At 46.8% G+C, this 18,633-nt stretch overlaps 1 protein-coding gene and 1 pseudogene across 1 annotated transcript; one reads left to right on the forward strand and one right to left on the reverse strand.

Moving 5' to 3' along the window:
- Window positions 1-1,144: 1,144 nt before the first annotated feature.
- LOC109745177 (probable receptor-like protein kinase At1g49730) lies at window positions 1,145-6,228 on the forward strand. Its single transcript, XM_020304314.4, has 9 exons — window positions 1,145-1,347; window positions 1,865-2,416; window positions 2,526-2,816; window positions 3,226-3,487; window positions 3,570-3,622; window positions 3,722-3,789; window positions 5,028-5,117; window positions 5,209-5,293; window positions 5,426-6,228. Exons 1-9 carry the CDS (start codon window positions 1,233-1,235, stop codon window positions 5,968-5,970), a joined length of 2,061 nt encoding a protein of 686 aa, XP_020159903.1. The 5' UTR covers window positions 1,145-1,232; the 3' UTR covers window positions 5,971-6,228.
- A 71-nt stretch (window positions 6,229-6,299) lies between these two features.
- LOC109745174 (uncharacterized) lies at window positions 6,300-13,290 on the reverse strand (annotated as a pseudogene).
- Window positions 13,291-18,633: the final 5,343 nt, after the last annotated feature.

The raw sequence follows: 18,633 nt of genomic DNA on the forward strand, positions 1-18,633 counted from the left end.
TCATAAATTAAGCTGACCAGGTAGGTGGCGGGCGGTTGACGACCGCCAGGTGGGGCCACGGCGGACACCGAGAAGGCGCGCGTGGCGTCCGTTCCGCGTCCGCGTCGACGCATTTGGGGCGCAAATTTGGGCCACTTGAGATGTTTTTTATCAACTAGATAGATCACAACAAGAACATAAGAAAACACTGCAACAAATTATTCCAACCTAGACCATGGCAATATCAAACTTCTTCAAAGTAGTATGGCTGATTTATACAGGTCTTTGAACTTTCACATAATGCAACGTGATGTTTTAGTACATGGCCTGACCACGTTTGACCCTGTCCTAATTGAATTTTCATCGTCCTTGTTTTGCATAAATTAATTAAATTTCTCATCCATAAGATGTTTGAAGCAGTGGCGGAGCCACCACACTGATACCCCGGGCAGCTACTCGGGCTCTGCATGTGGTCTATTCCTTGAAATAATAGCATGCATGAAGAACTGATCAAGTTTTTCCATGGGCAAGCGACCGACAGTTAGGAGCCTTCGTATGTTGCCCGAGCTCTATTGAGCTGGCTCCGCCATCGATATGAAGTTTAGTCCTGCAACACTAACGTCCCATTGGTGCAACATAGACAAGCAACGAAAATGATGAGGAAGAGGGGAAAGAGGAGGATCAAGAAAGGGGGGAGGGGCTCACCACTGGCAAGACGACGACGACAACATCAACAACGTGGTCACCGGCGCGCGCGCACACACACATAGTACCTTGGCACTAACGTGTGACGCCTGACGACCCCTCCCCGCATGCTCTAATAGTGCTTGATCAAAGGGGGCTAGGGGACGAAATGGGCTGACCGGTCACTGCGACAATGGAGGTGGTTGCGCCCTGGGGAGAAGGGGCGACCAAAGGGCTCACATTCTAAATAGTAAATACCATATGGGTTCTGTTTTAATTTTGGTACCATGTCAAAAAATGACCAGCATTTGAACATGAACTAGCAATAAACATGTTTCCCCTTGATTGAAGGACCATATCTGAAACTTTTTTTTCGTACCACCTGATGAGGAGTGGGCAGCAAGCGAGGAGGACCGACCCGAACCCCAGGGCTTTTGGTCACGGGCCAAAACCCAAAGAAAATCATTGTCGCCCTCCCCACTCTCTCACTCAGCCGCCGCCCCCAGCCAAAATCCCAAGTCTTCCTCCGCACTCCACTCCCCACTCACTCCCCACTCCACTCCCGCAAAATGCGCCGCCGCCGCCCCGCCGCCGCCGCCTCCTTCGCCCCGCCGGCACTCCTGCTGCTGGCCCTCTCCGCACCGTACTGGCTCTCCCCGAACCCCGCCGCAGACGCCGTCGGAGGTCAGTTCGTTCGCTCGCTCGCTCACTTCCTTCCCCTGTCCGGTCCTAGCTCGTTCGCGGCCGCTGCTCCTGGAGTGATCCCTCGACGGCGGTGCCGGTTTCCTGGTGCCCGATGGATCAGAACGTGGCGGTTAATCCAGGCACCAGGAGCTCGAATGTGATCCGTCGCGCCGCGCTCCGTGATTCCAGCAGCGCCGCCGCCGCCCGATTCGATCCCCCCCAAATCACTTCTTGCCAAGCTCCGGATGAATCCACCACTCCCGTACGCGCCCTGCACGGATAAATCCGCCACCTATGCCTTTCCATTGTACGAGTACGAGAGAACCGCACATTCTACCTCGTATGGCCGGCTCAGCGCGACCAATGATTTGGGGGCATTCATCCAGATTCCAGTACCGTTCGTCACTACATTTTCCGTAGCTCCTATTGTCGATTCAGTACGAGCAGTAATTTGGGGGCACTCAGTACCATTTTATCACTACATTTTGTTACTAACTAGGATCTTCACTGTCCCCAGGATGCCCGCTAGATTTCAGCTGGGCCAACTTCACCACGGCGGCGGCGGCGTGCTCCGACGGGGCGCAGCGGGCGGCGTGCTGCCGCTACATCAACGCCTTCGTGGCCACCTCCATCGCGCGCTACGCCAACGCGACCGGCCGCCTGGGGGTGCCGCCGGCCTTCTCCGAGATGTGCCTCAGCGCGGTGTCCGACACCTTCAGGCTGCGGGGCATCGCCACCGACGCCGCCGTCTTCTGCGGCCTCGGCCCCAAGATCAGGGTCGACTACCAGTGCGCCGGCCGCAACACCGTGCTGGAGATGATGCAGTCCCCCAGCTTCAACGACGTCATCGGCAGCTGCAGGGGGCCCCTCTCCCTGGACATCACCTGCAAGACCTGCCTCAACTACGGCATCGTGTACCTCCGCCGGCTCATCGGCTCCGACGACAACGTCGCGCTCAGCGTGTGCCGCAGCGCGGTCTTCGTCACGCTCGCGACGCAGCACGGCGTGCTCTCCTACGACGACATCCTCACCTGCTTCTTCGGTGTTCAGGGGATCACCACCTTTCCAGGTATTTCACCAGTTGCTGCACTAAGTTACTCCTGTTTGTTAACATTTTGATTTTGAGTGGTGACCGGACGGTTCTGAAACTCTGTATCTAACGGTTGGGAGTGTACCAGGAACGGTGTCTGTCACGTCGACTCCGGCTTCTACTCCGAATGTCACCGTACCCAGTGATTCTTCAGCTCCAAAGACCAAAAGTGTTCCACTGCCACAGAAGCACCAGAAGCCTTACCACATTTCGGTGGTTCCGGGGATAGGGATAGGGGTCATATTGCTTGCCATTCTTCTTCAGATCGTCTTGGTGGTGCTCATTCGTCGAAAGAACAAGGAGCTGAGGGATGCTGAGCTGTCTGCTCAGAGTCCAGACAATGCATTTCACCAGGGTCAGTCCTGGAGATGCGCAGAAGGTCAGTGCACACGCTTCAGTTATAGATATAAGTAACACTGTGGTGCATATGAATGTAGATTCTTTAAGCTAGGATTGAGATTCTTTTTGTATTTGCCCGCTCAGTGTGTGTCTCATCATGCTTGGTGCCTGCCTGAAAACTACTATCTAGTTCTTATTTGCTGTTGTTATAATGATCTTGCCATGGGACTCGAAAGTTCCGCATAATAACAACTCATTCATGCATCCTTGCCGCAAGTTTGTTGTGAGAAAATCATAAATGCTAAAATGAGCAGTCTCTTATTTTCTACTTTAGTGCATTGGCATTGATGGTCTTTGCACGGGCATGAATATGACAGGAAAACTGGTACAGATAATCCTACCATTCTTCTATGTTTGACTGAAACCACTCTGTTTACCCTGCTCTTCAGGTCAGTCACCAATGTTTCAGAGGTATAGCTACAAAGAAACAACGAAAGCAACAAACAATTTCAGCACGGTTATTGGAAAGGGAGGCTTTGGAACAGTCTATAAGGCTCAGTTTAGTGATGGCTCTATAGCTGCGGTCAAAAGGATGGACAAGGTTTCAAGACAAGCTGAAGAAGAGTTCTGCCGGGAAATGGAGCTCCTGGCTAGGTTGCATCATCGCCATCTTGTGAACCTAAAGGGCTTCTGTGTTGAAAGAAAAGAAAGGTAATGGTGCATTATTCGCATCGTAATTTGCTATACTTCGTACACAGTGGTCAACTTCTCATCTTATATTTCTGTTTTTCAGGTTTCTTGTCTATGAGTACATGGAAAATGGAAGCCTAAAGGATCACCTGCACTGTAAGATCCTGCCAATTTCAGATATTTTGTACATATGATATTTCTCCTTGAAAATATATCTTGACCTGCTGTTAAGTGCTCTCATTTGAATTCCGGCAGCTTCTGGAACAAAGGCATTAAGCTGGCAGACAAGGCTACAGATCGCAATGGACGTAGCCAATGCTCTGGTAGGTTCACTGAAGTAAATAACTCTGGTTTCTTTACCATATGAAGTTCTTGTTCTCTTTTATGTTAAGCCAAAATATGGGAAAATCATCATCAACATGCATGCATGCATCAAGTTGAATTACAAATACTGCAGATTGCTTTCCCATGGCAGCTATACTATTTGATATTTAAGCTCAAAACGTCATTCCTCAGTTTTCTCACTGTAGGTTCCTTGCATCTGTTAATATCTGTAAATGCACCTACTAAAACCTGCATAATATGTGGATGAAAAGTATCAAGCTGGAATGCTAGGAATTAGGGTACAGATAGGTGAGTTTCTCATTGTAACAAAACAATCAATTACTCCAACACGCCCAAGTGCAGCAACTGTAGCTGACACCCTTCTTCCACCTTGTCTCCTCAGAGCAACCACCCTCAGATCTAGGCCAACCTTTACAAATGCCTTTTGTTTACTCAGACACACCTATCAATTTGCATGTAGAGATTGGCCTGATATCATGCAGTATCTTATTTGCAACATGATAGCATTTTGCCCCCTCCAAGACAGATGGCCCCTGTCTGGGTGTACAGTTTATGTATCGGTCCAACTATTATCGTGTAGAACAGCACAGCATTTTGGCCCCCGGTTTATTATCAAGGCGTGCCACTGAACAGTAGCATTCAAGAATCAGGATCAACCAACGGTTGTTGGCATGTGGAAATTATTGGTACATCGATAGGGGATAAGCATTTGTACAGGTATGAGAATGCCCATGCCTGTGGTCCAGCTATGTATTGGAGTATTTGACACTGTTGACCTGATGTTGGCCCATTTGGCCTAACATTTCCATAAATATCCTTTTGCACTTTCTGTGTTTGAGTCATTGAGAGATGGCAAGTTGACTAGTGATACATGTCCAAATGTATTTAGCTCAGCAAACAAAAAATTCTGGGGCTTTGGTCTGGTACCACCAGCCACCAGGACCCACCATGTTACCATGGGGCTTTGGCAGTGTTTTCTCACTTTCTGGGTGGGGTTACCATAACCTTGTTTGCTAGCCAGTATATACCAGTGTTCTGTTTGCCTAGTGATTTGAATTCATGATTGAACTTTTGAGCTACCTTTAGTCAGGTCTGCTGACATTTGACAGCTTCTGTCGATAACTTACTTTGATATTACATTTTTCTGCATGATGATGAATGCTGATCTGTGCTTCTTCTTTTATTTTGAGATTAAGATGTGTCCTTGTTCTTGCAGGAGTACCTCCATTTCTTCTGTAACCCTCCACTCTGCCACAGAGACATCAAGTCGAGCAACATTCTTTTGGACGAAAACTTTGTTGCCAAGGTTCGCTCCTGTGACATGCTGACAACCTCTAGCGCTGGTGGGCACATATAGGTTGCGATTCATGCTGAAATCTTCTCGATCTTTTATATAGGTTGCTGATTTCGGCCTTGCGCACGCATCGAGAACTGGTGCTATCAGCTTTGAAGCTGTGAACACAGATATACGCGGAACTCCAGGTTTGAATTTCGCAATAGGAATCAGCTAACGAAACTATATATGCAGCATGCAGGTCCCTTTAATGTTCAGTAAATAGATCATATATACACCATTGTTGCTCATCTCCCTCTTGATGGATGGATCAACTGCAGGGTACATGGACCCCGAGTACGTGGTGACCCAGGAGCTGACGGAGAAGAGCGACATCTACAGCTACGGCGTGGTGCTGCTGGAGCTGGTCACCGGGCGGCGGGCGATCCAGGACAAGAAGAACCTGGTGGAGTGGGCGCAGGAGTACATGTCGCCGTCCGGGGAGATCCCGCCGGAGCTGGTGGACCCGACGATCCGCGACTCGGTGGACATGGACCAGCTGCACCTGGCGGTCGGCATCGTCCAGTGGTGCACGCAGCGGGAGGGGCGCCAGCGGCCGTCCATCAGGCAGGTGCTGCGCATGTTCTCCGAGCGGCTGGACCCCGGCAACGGCAGCTTCGGCGAGGGCATGGACGACGCCGACGGCGGCTTCTACCCGGGCCGGAGCAGCAGGGGCGGCGCCGCCGGCGTCCACCGCAACGAGCTGGTCCCCTGCGGCGGCGACATGCGGTCCCTCCACTCGTCCTCGAGCACGACGAGGTCCTACTGCAGCCGCAGCATGCTGCTCGAGGGCGGCCAGGCTCACTCTCCCCCTGAAACCCTCTGAATGATCAGTCTCTGTTTCAGAAGAGGAAATCCCTCTGAACCTGAAACCCTCGGAATGATCAGGCTCTGTTTCAAAAGAGGAAATCCCTCTGCTCAGGCATTGTTTCAGAAAAGGAAAATTTTCTCCTCTGCACGGTAAAACTCCGGTATGATTTGCGTGGTCGGCGAGGCGAGGTCAGAACTCGAGGTGAAGACTGAGGTATTATCTGTTGGTGCTGCAGACTGGTTCATACAAAGAAAGATACATTGTTTATGGAAATTTTGAGGTATGCGTTGGTTTTGCTGTGTTGAATGTGCTGGCAGAATACTTCACACGCCATAACTTACAAGCTATAGTAGTACTGGAAACGAGAAGTGCCTGAGGAAATATAGTACTTGACACAACACAACTTGAAAATTTTATAATCGATGCACAAATACTCGAACAAAAAACTACGTATTGGCAAAACATATAGGTACCATACTACATAACATTCAGGCCTTACAATAGCATACCAACCAACGGCAGTCTCCGCCTTAGAGTTGCCAAGCTCACATTTTTGCTGACATATGTTGCAAGTTTTGGGCCTGAACTTGACATGATCTTGCTTAGCGATACCGTCACGAAAGGTGGCTTTCAGGCCTTCCTAAGAATAGCTGACCAAGCAATGGTAATCTCAACCTTAGAGTCGCAAGGTCGCATTTTTTTCTTTTCGAAAAGGGGGATCTCCCCGGCCTCTGCATCAGAGTGATGCATACGGCCATCTTATTAACGAAACAAAAGGTTCCAACAAGGTTCCAAATTCTCCAACTAGAAAGTAAACAAAAGGCAGCTCACACAGAGCTAAATAGGCTGGACACACAGACTAGCCAAGATAATACGCCACAACCGGCTGGCTAAAGATAGATAGGTAAACTAATTGCCTATCCTATTACATGACCGCCATCCAAACCGGTTGAAGATATGCCGAGCTACCATCTCCCAGCGGATAGATCCAGTAACCAAATGCTCCCTGGCCTCCATCGGAGTGAGTAGCGACCATGAACGGATCACGGCCGTGGCTCGGAAAATAACCTGCAAAAAGTTAATACGTGATGTTCTGTTAAAAACCAAATCATTTCTGCAAGTCCAGATAGTCCACAATAAAGCGCAAACTCCAACACGAATATGTCTCGCTAATTCAGGCTCAATCCCAGTGAGCCATGTCCCAAATAACGTAGTGACAGAATTCGGTGGAGTAATATTAAAAGCAATGTGAACCGTCCGCCAAAGTACTCTGGCAAACGGGCAATGAAAAAAGAGATGCTTGATCGTCTCGTCCCGATCACAGAAGCTACACCTCGTAGGTCCTGTCCAATTATGCTTAATCAAGTTATCCTTGGTTAAAATAACCTGTTTATGGACAAACCACATAAACACTTTTATTTTCAAAGAAACTTTGACAGCCCAAACATACTTGGAGGTAGGAATGGAGCTCGAATTAATTACATCAATATACATTGATTTAACCGTGAATACTCCAGACCTAGTCAGTTTCCAGCGTAATTCATCGGGTTGTTGAGTAAGCTGGACATCCATTAGTCTCCGAACAAGACGGAGCCAAGCTTCCCAACGATTGCCCACTAACGACCGTCTGAACTGAATATTAAGGGGGATGGATTGAAACACCGTAGCAACGAACACCTCACGTCGTTGAACAATGCGATACAAAGACGGATATTGAATGGCCAAGGGTGTCTCGCCGAGCCAAGTATCCTCCCAGAAGCGTGTATTGGCGCCGTTGCCAATAACAACCTTTGTCCTATTAAGCAGAGATTGTTTGACTTTCATCAGGCTTTTCCAGAAAGGCGAGTCAGTCGGCCTGACTGTGACCTGGGACAAGGACGTTGTCTGAAGGTACTTGCTGCGAAGGATTTGGGCCCACATGGCCTCAGTCTCAAAAGAAAGCTTCCACAGCCACTTGCTAAGAAGGCATCTGTTCTTAACTTCGAGATTCTCAATACTAAGACCCCCTTGGTCTTTCGGTCTACAGATGATATCCCATTTTGCAAGTCTGTATTTTCTTTTTAGATCATCTCGCATAAATGTCGACTTATGTTGCAGGTTTGGGGTGTGACCTTGACATGACCTTGCGCAACAATACCACCGGACTTCGAGTAGGCTTGAAAGACAACTTTGAGGTTTTCTATGAATCGTTGACGAAAAGATTTCTCGTGTCGCAGTTTTACCGAAACAGAACGCCTCGACAGATCAAGGTAGCCATCTTTGCTCATTGGCATTCTCCCACAATGACAGTGATGAGAATCGAGCAACACAATCTGGGTGGATGGGGGATCGATAACCTCCCCGGTAATGCCTTGATGATCCATGACCACGACTTGGCGAATTGGTGAGGAGCAAGCGACCCGGCCTCCGTGTTCGAAAGGGCATGGACCGGGTCCCACAATGCGAACACCCAAGAAAGTGGCTTCAACCGAACTGAAAAGTTCCTCCATGCTTAACTCCGCTGTGCAAAGGCAGTTTTCAAAGGTAAGAGTTTCCAAACTTCCATCACAAGTCCTCTCGAGGTATTGTTCTCTACTGTTCATCAATGCCTTGTCTTCGCACTCTCTCGCCGTGCCCTTAAGTTTGAGCTGGACCTCAAAGTCAACGGGGCTCAGAGCCATAATGGCCCGAGACGGGCCGGTCAAGCGCAAGAAGGGGTCCTGCAAGCAACAACAAGAACATCATTACATGTCACACACTGCAACAAAACCGATCTATATACGGACAACTAAAGACAGACGCCACCACAACGAGGAAACCAAGGGAAAACAAAGAGATTGTAAACAAAAATGTGGCGGCCAGGCACGTACATCTTCGGTGAGCTCTTGGCACTCGTGCCTCCATCGATGGAAGATGATGTTGCGCTTGCGGTCCGAGTTGTCTGGCGCGGCGACGACGCCGTACACGTGGAGTGGCCAGCGCAGGTTGCACTTGATCTCGGATATCTTGAAAGAGTAGACCTGCAGGCTGGTCTCCGTGATGGCGTTGTAGGGACTACATGAGGGTCAATGTAGCTGCACAATCAATTAACCAAATTAATCCAATTAAATTGTTGGGTGTCTGTGTTTGTACCGTGTTTTTTAAAAAGAAAAAAATATCAGTGAAAGTGTTTATTGCATATACCACGTTGCAAAGGTATATTATTGTAGAACAGGGAACAATCATTCTAATTAATTATTAGTTGCATATAATATTATGGTGTTTAGCAGCGTCGACTTACTCTTGTCCTGGAATGTGGCGCGGGGGATATGAACTCGGTGCTTTCGCGGTAGCTGTCGAAGAACTCCTCTTCCTTCTTCATCATCTTCCTCGCCTTCTCTTCCTCGTCCAATCCCTCGTACGACTCCGGCTTAGCCTGCTCCTCCTCGTACCACTCCTTGAAAGGGAAAAGCCGTGATCTGAGCTTGTGCATGCGGCGGCGCAGATCCTTGAACTGCTCTAACAGGGAGGGGGTTATTGGCGCCGCCGTCGACTTCTCTTCCACCATCGTCCCCCGGAGCGGGGCGGCCGGCTCGATGTCCAGCCTCAGGTAATCCAGCATCGACGACAAATCCTTGCAGAGCCTCCTGATCTGCCGCTTGGAGATGGATTCGCCCGTCTCGTCCTCCTCCTCTTCCACCGAGTCGCCGAACATCTCGATGCGGTTGTCCCACTCGTCAAAACTCTCATCGTCGTCTGTTAACACTACAACTCTCAATTTGTATTCATGGCAGAATTACCAACATCTCGATCTACAATTCGAGGGAAGAAGAGGAATTGGGGAATTTCTCACACACACACGCCAGCACACAAGCCGTGCCCCGGCTTCCAGCCGTCCTCTCTCCCCCCCCCCCCCACCTCTCACACACACGCACTCTGGCTTAAGTAGGGGATGTGGTGACTTGAGCCCATTCAGGCCCAGCAAGCCTAGCGGGCCGCTGAGGCTTGCGACGGGGCCTGGATGAGGTGGCAGCTTGCTCTTCCTGCGCTTCTGGGTCTTCAGGGTGTACTTGGTCGCTGACAATCCCCCTTCCCTTAGACACGGCTTGCCCCCAAGCCGGTGCACGGGGAAACAGCTGCTTTAGCGTCTCCTTGTCCTCCCATGTGGCCAGCTCAGTTGAAGAATCACTCCACTTGATCAAAACTTGAATCACAGAGTCATTGCCACGGCGCACCAGTCTCTGTTGCAATACCTGCTCCGGTACCTGCAGGTGATCATCAGGAGAGGGAAGTCGAGGTAGAACCTGAGTATCTGGTGCCAGGACTCTCTTGAGTAGAGAAACATGAAACACAGGGTGAACACGGCTGGACGCAGGCAGATCCAATTCATATGCAACCTCTCCCACACGAGCCAAAACCTGAAATGGCCCATAAAACTTGAAAGCTAGTTTGTGATTTGCTCGCGGGGCCACTGATGATTGAAGGTAAGGCTGCAGCTTCAGAAAAACCGAATCTCCAACAGCAAATGTACGTTCAGTCATGTGCTTATCTGCTTGTGCCTTCATACGCTGTTGAGCTCGCAGCAAATGCTGACGCACTGAATCCAAAATTAATTGGCGCTGGGATAGCCATAGTTGCAGGTCTGCTGACTGAATAGCATCATCAGTACTCAGACCGAAATGACGAGGTGGATGTCCATAGATAATTTCAAATGGAGTGGAACCCGTGGCTGAATGCCAGTTCGTGTTGTACCAGAACTCACAAAGTGGTATCCACTGAGCCCAACGTGAGGGGTGAGCACTGACAAAACATCGCAAGAAACACTCGACTTGTTGATTGACACGTTCAGTCTGACCGTCTGACTGGGGATGGCGAGCAGAACTGAGGTGAAGCATTGTTCCTGTTTTATGAAAGAGCTCCTTCCAAAACAGACTTGTGAAGATGCGGTCACGATCAGAGACAATGGATAGAGGCATACCATGTAACTTGTATATTGAATTTAGGAAAGCTTCAGCCACTGTGGCAGCAGCGAAGGGGTGATGTAAAGGGACAAAATGGCCATACTTCGAAAGCTTGTCAATGATCACCATTAAGCAATTGTACCTGCCTGAAATGGGCAATCCCTCCACGAAATCCATTGTAACCATTTCCCAGGGCACTTTAGGTATAGGAAGAGGTTGTAGCAACCCAGGATAAGGAGTACGATCCGGCTTAGCTTGCTGACAAGTAAGGCAGTGCTGCACAAACTGTTTGATGAATCCACGCATGCCAGCCCAACGAAACAGTTGCCGAACTCGACGGTACGTCACTGGAAACCCTGAGTGACCCCCAACCGGACTATCATGGAAAGCGCTGACAATCTTGTGATGCAATGAAGGAGAATTGCCAACGCAGATACACTTATCGCATCTGAGCAACCCAGCTTTCAGAGAAAATTTCTTGTCAGCTTCTGAATTAATGGCCAGACGTTGCAGCAGCCCTTGAGAAAATGTATCATTGGAATGGTGTAACTCAAACCCAACAGCTTGGTAAGGGCTTTTTTCTGCCAGACTGTATGCAACCGTTGTTCAGAAAGACTGGCTAGACTACGTTGGTCAGTCTGAATCACAAATTCAGTGAGCTGCAAGTACTGTCGCCAGTGATCAACAGCAAGCATGATAGCGAGATATTCCTTTTCGTAAACTGACAGGGTTTGGTTTCTGGGCCCCAAAGCTTTACTCACATATGCCAGGGGGTGCCCCTCTTGCATGAGGACTGCTCCAATTCCTATCTCGCAAGCGTCAGTTTCAATCACAAATTTCTTAGAGAAATCTGGAAGAGCCAAAACAGGTGCTGACACCAAGGCTCGCTTAAGTGCCACAAAGGACTGTTGTTCCATATCTGTCCAACGAAAGATCACTCCCTTTTTGAGCATAGTGAGAGGCCTACTGATAACTCCAAACATCTTGATGAATTTTCTGTAATACCCAGCCAAACCCAAAAATCCTCTAACTTCTTTAGCAGATACTGGTACAGGCCATTTCTCAATCGTGTCGATCTTGGAAGGGTCTGTTGCTACCCCTTGTCCACTTATGATATGCCCCAAATAGCTGACTTCCTGCTGAGCAAAAGCACACTTGGACAGTTTGGCTTGCCATTGTTGTTTCTTGAGCACTTGCAGCACTTCCTCTAAATGCTGTAGGTGTTGCTCAAAAGTGACACTAAACACCAAGATGTCATAAAAAAAGTGATGACAAACTTCTTTCCCATATGGCGTTTGAGGACAGGAGCAAAATCACTGTTGATAGCAAAATGAAAGGTATTAGGTGCTCCAGTTAAACCAAAGGACATCACTAGGAATTCATAATGCCATGTGTGTGTCTGAAAGGCAGTTTTGTACTCTTCTCCTGGCGCCATACGAATTTGGTGGTAGCCAGCTCTGAGATCAAGCTTTGAAAACCAATGAGACCCAGCTAATTCATCCAGCAGCTCATCAATAACAGGAATAGGATATTTACCCTTAACTGTAATATTGTTCAAATGCCTGTAATCAATCACTGGCCTCCAGGTGGTATCCTTTTTCTGCACCATGATCATAGGAGAAGAAAAAGGGCTATTACTGTGTCTGATAATGCCATTGTCTAGCATTTCTTGCACCTGTCTTTCCATTTCATTCTTCAATGCAGGAGCAATTCTATATGGTCTAAGAGAAACAGGGCTAGCTCCAGGAATAATGGGTATTGTATGATCATATTGTCTTCTAGGTGGTAAACCTTTTGGAACTTCAAAAACTGAGGGAAATTTCTGGAGCAGAGCTTGAACTTCAACTGGCACTTCAACAGGGATATCTTCCATGTGATCTGACAGAGCAGACACTTCCAGCAGAGCACACAAAGGAAAGGCAGCATCCTCTCCCAATAAAGTGATAGTGTTGCCATTTTGTTTAAAAGCAAGCCAGTGAGCTGCCCAGTCGACTTGCATAGGACTGTGAGCAGCCAGCCAGTCAACCCCTAAGATACCATCGTAAGAGCCCAGTGGAAAAATTCTGAAATCACTGACAAACTGGTGACTTCCGCAAGTCCACTCACCATTTAGCAGTTGTTTAGAACATGGAATTAATTTGCCATTGGCCACCCGGACCATAGACACTGGTCTGTCAGAAACCCCTTGCAGCAATTCAGCCACAACACCATCCAGGAATGTGTGGGTACTCCCTGAATCGACTAAGAAACTGAGAGTTCTGCCTTGTAACTGTATCTTCAGTTTCATTGTCAGTGCAGATTTTTCAGGCGTGTCACCCACAGCTGCCGAAGATAGATACACTGCATTAGCTTCAGATACAGTATCTTCATCCCCAGTGTCAAAACTGAACGGCAGTTGCTGTACATATTCCAACATTTCCTACACCACATGAACTGGACCTCTTGTTTGCATACATGATCCTTGCTCCACTTTTCACCGCAAACAAAGCACAATCCCTTAGCTCTCCTATAATTACGCAATGCCCCCCACTTATCCTCCAAATTGGTCCTACCTGAGTTTTCTGTAACTCTTCTGTTCAGTGGCGCGTCCTGGAGTTGTTGTGGACTGGTGAACAGTTGGAGGCAGGGGAAATGGAAGAGCTGTTGCTCGACGGCTGTTACCAGCAACAGCAGAAGAACCAATCGCACTCATGCCCAATTCTTCATGCAGTATGGCCAGTTGGTAAGCTGTGTCCAAATCTGCTGGTTGTTGAATGCCTACAGCCAGTCTGACAGCGGGTTTCAATCCTTCCATAAAGCGGGTAACATAATGTACAGTGTTAGGAGTGCTCTCATACGCAGACAACTGATCAAATAGTTCAGAAAATCGCTCCACATAGTCCTCTACAATCCCAGTTTGAGATATGTGAATTTTTTTCCTTAAAACAGACTGATGCAGATTGCGGCCGAACCTGTTCTGTAGCATTCTGCAGAATTCATCCCAGGTGACATTGGGTGCCCGACGGCGAACTGATTCGAGCCATCTAGCAGCTGATGCTTCAAACAATGAAGTTGCTAGTGAGATCCACTGATTCTGTGGTGTGCCCCAAAATCTGAAGTAATCTTCACATCTAGTTTGCCACAGTTTCGGATTGGTGCCGTCGAAGCGAGGCATTTCCATCCGAGGTCCCGCTCCAAACACATCAGCAGCAATCTGTCCTGAATTTTCCAGATGTGCAAATGGAACACGTTGTAGAGCTGAGCTTGCTCTTGATGCATACCTCGGATCGGAGGTGGAACATACACTCCCTGCCCAGGTCCACGATTTTCCCCATCTGCGCGGTGCCTGTCCGAGCCAGCGGAGCCGCTGCTTGGGCAGAAATCAAATTCAATGCCGCTTCACAAAATGTGGCAGAATGCACCGTACCGGAAAACTAACAGTGGCAAAAAATATTGACGGTCAATTCTAATGACTTTGATGACTTCACTAATTGGTCAGGCCCGCCCGTCGGGCTAAGTTGGTAAAAAAAGAAAAACTGCCACAAGGGCATGTTGACTTAGTGTTTTTCTTCTTCTTCTACCTCTCTCTCTCCTTGGGAGGGAGTCCTGAACTAAGGGGTCCTCAGCCCGCCGACCTATCTCTTGTGGGCCGGACAGGTGGGCCACTCTGTGACTATTATTGGAAGGCCGAGCTGTATGGCGACTTCGTGTTCGGAAGTAAAACCCTCGAAGCCTTGGCGTGTCCTTCAAGTCAAGATATGACGATCGGCATGTTTATCCCCTGATGGTAACCGACTATACGTAACCCTATACCCCTGGTGTCGTGGTTTTGTCATGACAGACGTCCTAGTGTGAGGACTTAGACGTGAGGCCATTGCAAACGGTGATTAGCTTGTTGGGGTTAAGCGGGACGAGAGACACAGTTTACCCAGGTTCAGCCCCTCACGGTGGAGGTAAAGGCCTACTCTTGCTTTTCTTCTTATTGCTTGAGTCTCGATTACAAGGGAACGCATTCGCTTGACCTAGCTATCTATTGATATTTCCCCCTCTATCTGACCCTGAGACTCGCCTTTATATACAGGTCGAGGCCCAGGTTTTACAAGAGTCCGTGTCAGACTATTTCCCGTGACTCAGTATGTTTACAACTTGTCCCCTAAGCAAGGAGACTCCGGGCGACTTGGGCTTGGGGAGCTAAGAGTCGCCATCTTCAGATGCTTGGGCCCTACGGCGGCCCACTTCGTGAGCCACCCTAGGGGTCGTGTTCTTAGGTGGCTCCATGGTGGACGCTAACTGTTGTAGTTTTGTCACGGCAGATGTCCTCGTGAAAGGACTTAAGTGTGAAGACATCGCGAATACCAACAATTTGTTAAAATAATTATGATATAATATGATAATATGGTATCTCGCTAGCCCTTTCTGAGACCGCAAAATATAAATGCAGAGCACCTCCAAAGTTCAAGCAGTGGCTAAACATTGCAATTCAGGGTAGAAGAGATCCAGTCATGATGGACACAACATTAACTATACTCAATGCATAAGAATGACAATAATGCTCTCAGGATTGATGCTTTAATTGAGAAGGTGATGACTCAACATTAAAAGTAAATAAGATAAAAGTAAATAGATAGGCCCTTCGCAGAGGGAAGCATAGATTTGCAGAGGTGCCAAAGCTCAAAGCTTAAATCAGAGATAAATATAATTTTGAGAGGCATGCCTTTCCTGTCAACGTCACGACCAAGGATTTTCAATATTTTCCATGCTAAACCTATTATCGGCGGTTTCCAAGCGAAAAGGTAAAGTTTACTCCCCTTCACCATACAGACACAAGTCATGGCTAGCCGAATCCACGGGTGCCCTCCATACCAACAACTTTCCTGGGGAGTTTGTTTTATTATTTTTTTTCATTTTGATTATAGGACCGTACATCACAAATACCAGCCTCTCTCGCGCAATGACAAGTGAATAAACACCCATCGTGAGAATAACTCGCTTACGATGGAAGATACTGACTGCCCTTGTCGCTCCATGAGTGGTATGAGCACACAAAATAGATGATTATTTGAAGGATTAGAGGTGGCACATGCAAATTACTTAGGACGATAGAGTAATACCGCATATAGGAAGATATGGTGGACTCATCTCGAACAACTTTGGTTTAGGGATTTGAATGTACAAGCAGCATTCACACTTAGTACAGGCGGAGGCTAGCAAATAGATTGAGAAGCAACCAAGTATAGAGTAACAACCGTCATAATCAGGCATTGCGAATAATTAACATTAAATACTAGCATGGGTAGGATATAAACACCATGAACATAAATATCGTGGAGGCTATGTTGGTTTTGAATCAACTACATGTTTGAACATGCGCCAAGTCAAGCCACTTGAAATAGTCAGAGGAGGCTACCATACTAACACACTACATTATAACCATTTTAGTGTATGTTGACATTCAAGATAAATCATTATCCACTCATAACTACTTAAACATGGCATGAACAACTATAATCTCTAATTGTCACCACAAAAATGTTTACTCATAATATGCTGAATCATGGATATTGTGTTAAACATATTTACAAAAACAAAAACAAGAAGAGTTCATACCAGCCTTTCTTTGCCTCAGTCACTTCATCAAATCAACATCATTATTGCCTTTCACTTGCATGACCAGATGAGTGTCGTGGACTAAGCTGGAATCTGGCCCGGCCATCCTCGCTCGCTAGTTACACAGAGTGACAGACACATAAACACACGAAACCTAGGTCTCTGCCCTTAACTCTCTTTCTGGCGGTAGCGTGGCCGTGCTCTCAGCCTCTCACCACTCCACGGCCTCCACCTGGGGTGCCCTTCGGCCTCTGGCATGGTCGGTGTTGGAAGGGGGAGGGGCAAGGCACTGACGACTGCAGACAACAAACAATGGGTGTGGGTGTCATCGCCGACGTCCATGGTGCAGGTCTAGCGGCTATTACCATTGGTCAAAGCAAATGTCACTATAGCAGCAATGCTGTGGCTGATGATTATGACTTATGAGCAACCGTTTGTCTATCTTGGTCTTATTTCTATATGTGTTGTGGGTCTGTTAAGGCATGTTTCTGTTGCTATATCTGTCGTTCAAACTGCTTATATGCTATAAATACAGGAGTCATGCTATTAAAATTTTCAATTTTTTTAAGTTTTTGGTCAATAAAAATTTGAATTCAAAAATTTCGTTGGAAATTTACTCAGGATTTTATAATAACTGTGTTCATACACGCCCCTTGAAAAAATGTCCCATTCGGTAACCAAAATCTTGGTTCTCACATTTATACCTTTTTTTACTTTGTGATAACTTGTCTAATCGATAAAGATATCTTCTTTATATCGGTATAGATAATTCAATATAATATATTGAATAATATAGTTTAGGTATAATAAGAAAAAGAACAATGTTAAAAAAACTCTATAGTTGTAGCGGATTTTGCTGTGAATCGGAAGAAGGCAATACTTATCACATTGTGTGTATGCCTGTTTCTTTTCACATAAGATCATTAGATATCTATAAAACTTGGTAGAGTCTTTGGAGTGTATCTATCTTGCAAATAAATTGTCAAAGAATTCTTGAGTACAAGACTATCGACTTTAGTTGTGAACAAAGTGATACTTTTAGATTGGATGAAATGTCACTAGTAGTATGTCCTTCCATCCACCATCTTCTGATCTTGATTATAGATATTTTCACTAGATTTTTACATTGACTGTCTCTAAAAAACAATGCAACCTGTATAAACCCTATACCTGTTTCGGAGATACCAATCACTTGGCCTCTGCTTAACTCACTTAGACAGCAATCCCATCAAAACCAACGTAACCAGCATGCTTTTTAAATCCACTAACTAATTTACAAAGTTGCATTGCACTAAAGACTATATAACCTTTTCAACAAAAAGAGAATACTTTTATTGATTAAGCAATCAAAGTACATCTGATTACCAAAATGACACAAAAATAAACAACATATCCATTATGAAAGTAAAAGACAAATCATGGTTAGTTTAAATCATTATCTCAAGCTTCAACTTTTAGATCTCAACGGTTCCACTTGACTTCCTTGAAGATATTGCATAGACCAAATCTGCACAAGGTTGACTTACCTAGGTGGTTTTGAAAAGCTTTATGAGCGTTCACCTTAGTATGTGGTTGTATGATATGTTCGAGCTCAACTTGAGACCTAAACGAGCTGAGCTCGAACCTGAAATCAAGCTCGCAAGCTTACCAGTCTCAAGCACGAATGGTTACATAAGGCTTGTTTATATATACATCTATGTAATTTTTTTGAACTGAGCTCTAGCTTACTTGATATTTATCAAACTTACTCTATTTTTCATACAAGTGAACATTTTTTTCTTCCAGTGTAGGCTCACTTGGTCGATCCAAGTTCGAGCCTATCCGAGTATCGTCGAGCTTACTGTGTTTATACATGAGTAAACTTTAATATTATTTAGTTACCAATCTTTGTCAATCTGAGCTCGAAGACCAACTTAGGCTCGCTCTAACTTCTACCGAGCACGAGGCAAGCTCAATCCTTTGAGGCCACCCTTTGATAGCTAAGTCGTCGGTAAGCGCCTTGTTTCACGCTAAAATCTTTGCCACCGCCACAAACCGCTTCGGCCGAAACCATAGCTCAAACAAACAAGGCTTGGGGGCGACGAAGGTTGAGCAAGTCCTCATGACTGAGAATTTGCTTAGAAGAAATGTTATCGTCAAGAGCTGCATTCCCCGGGCTAAGTAGCTAAGTACT

This window comes from Aegilops tauschii, chromosome 2, assembly GCF_002575655.3.
Source record: "Aegilops tauschii subsp. strangulata cultivar AL8/78 chromosome 2, Aet v6.0, whole genome shotgun sequence".
NCBI classification, from domain to species: Eukaryota; Viridiplantae; Streptophyta; class Magnoliopsida; order Poales; family Poaceae; genus Aegilops; species Aegilops tauschii.

Excerpts from the sequence above, each read along its gene's own strand:
- LOC109745177 (XM_020304314.4), top strand. The coding sequence starts at position 1,233 with ATGCGCCGCCGCCGCCCCGCCGCCGCCGCCTCCTTCGCCCCGCCGGCA. Across the intron at positions 1,348-1,864 it reads CGCCGCAGACGCCGTCGGAG|GATGCCCGCTAGATTTCAGC; the intron begins GTCAGTTCGTTC and ends CACTGTCCCCAG. Across the intron at positions 2,817-3,225 it reads GTCCTGGAGATGCGCAGAAG|GTCAGTCACCAATGTTTCAG; the intron begins GTCAGTGCACAC and ends CCTGCTCTTCAG.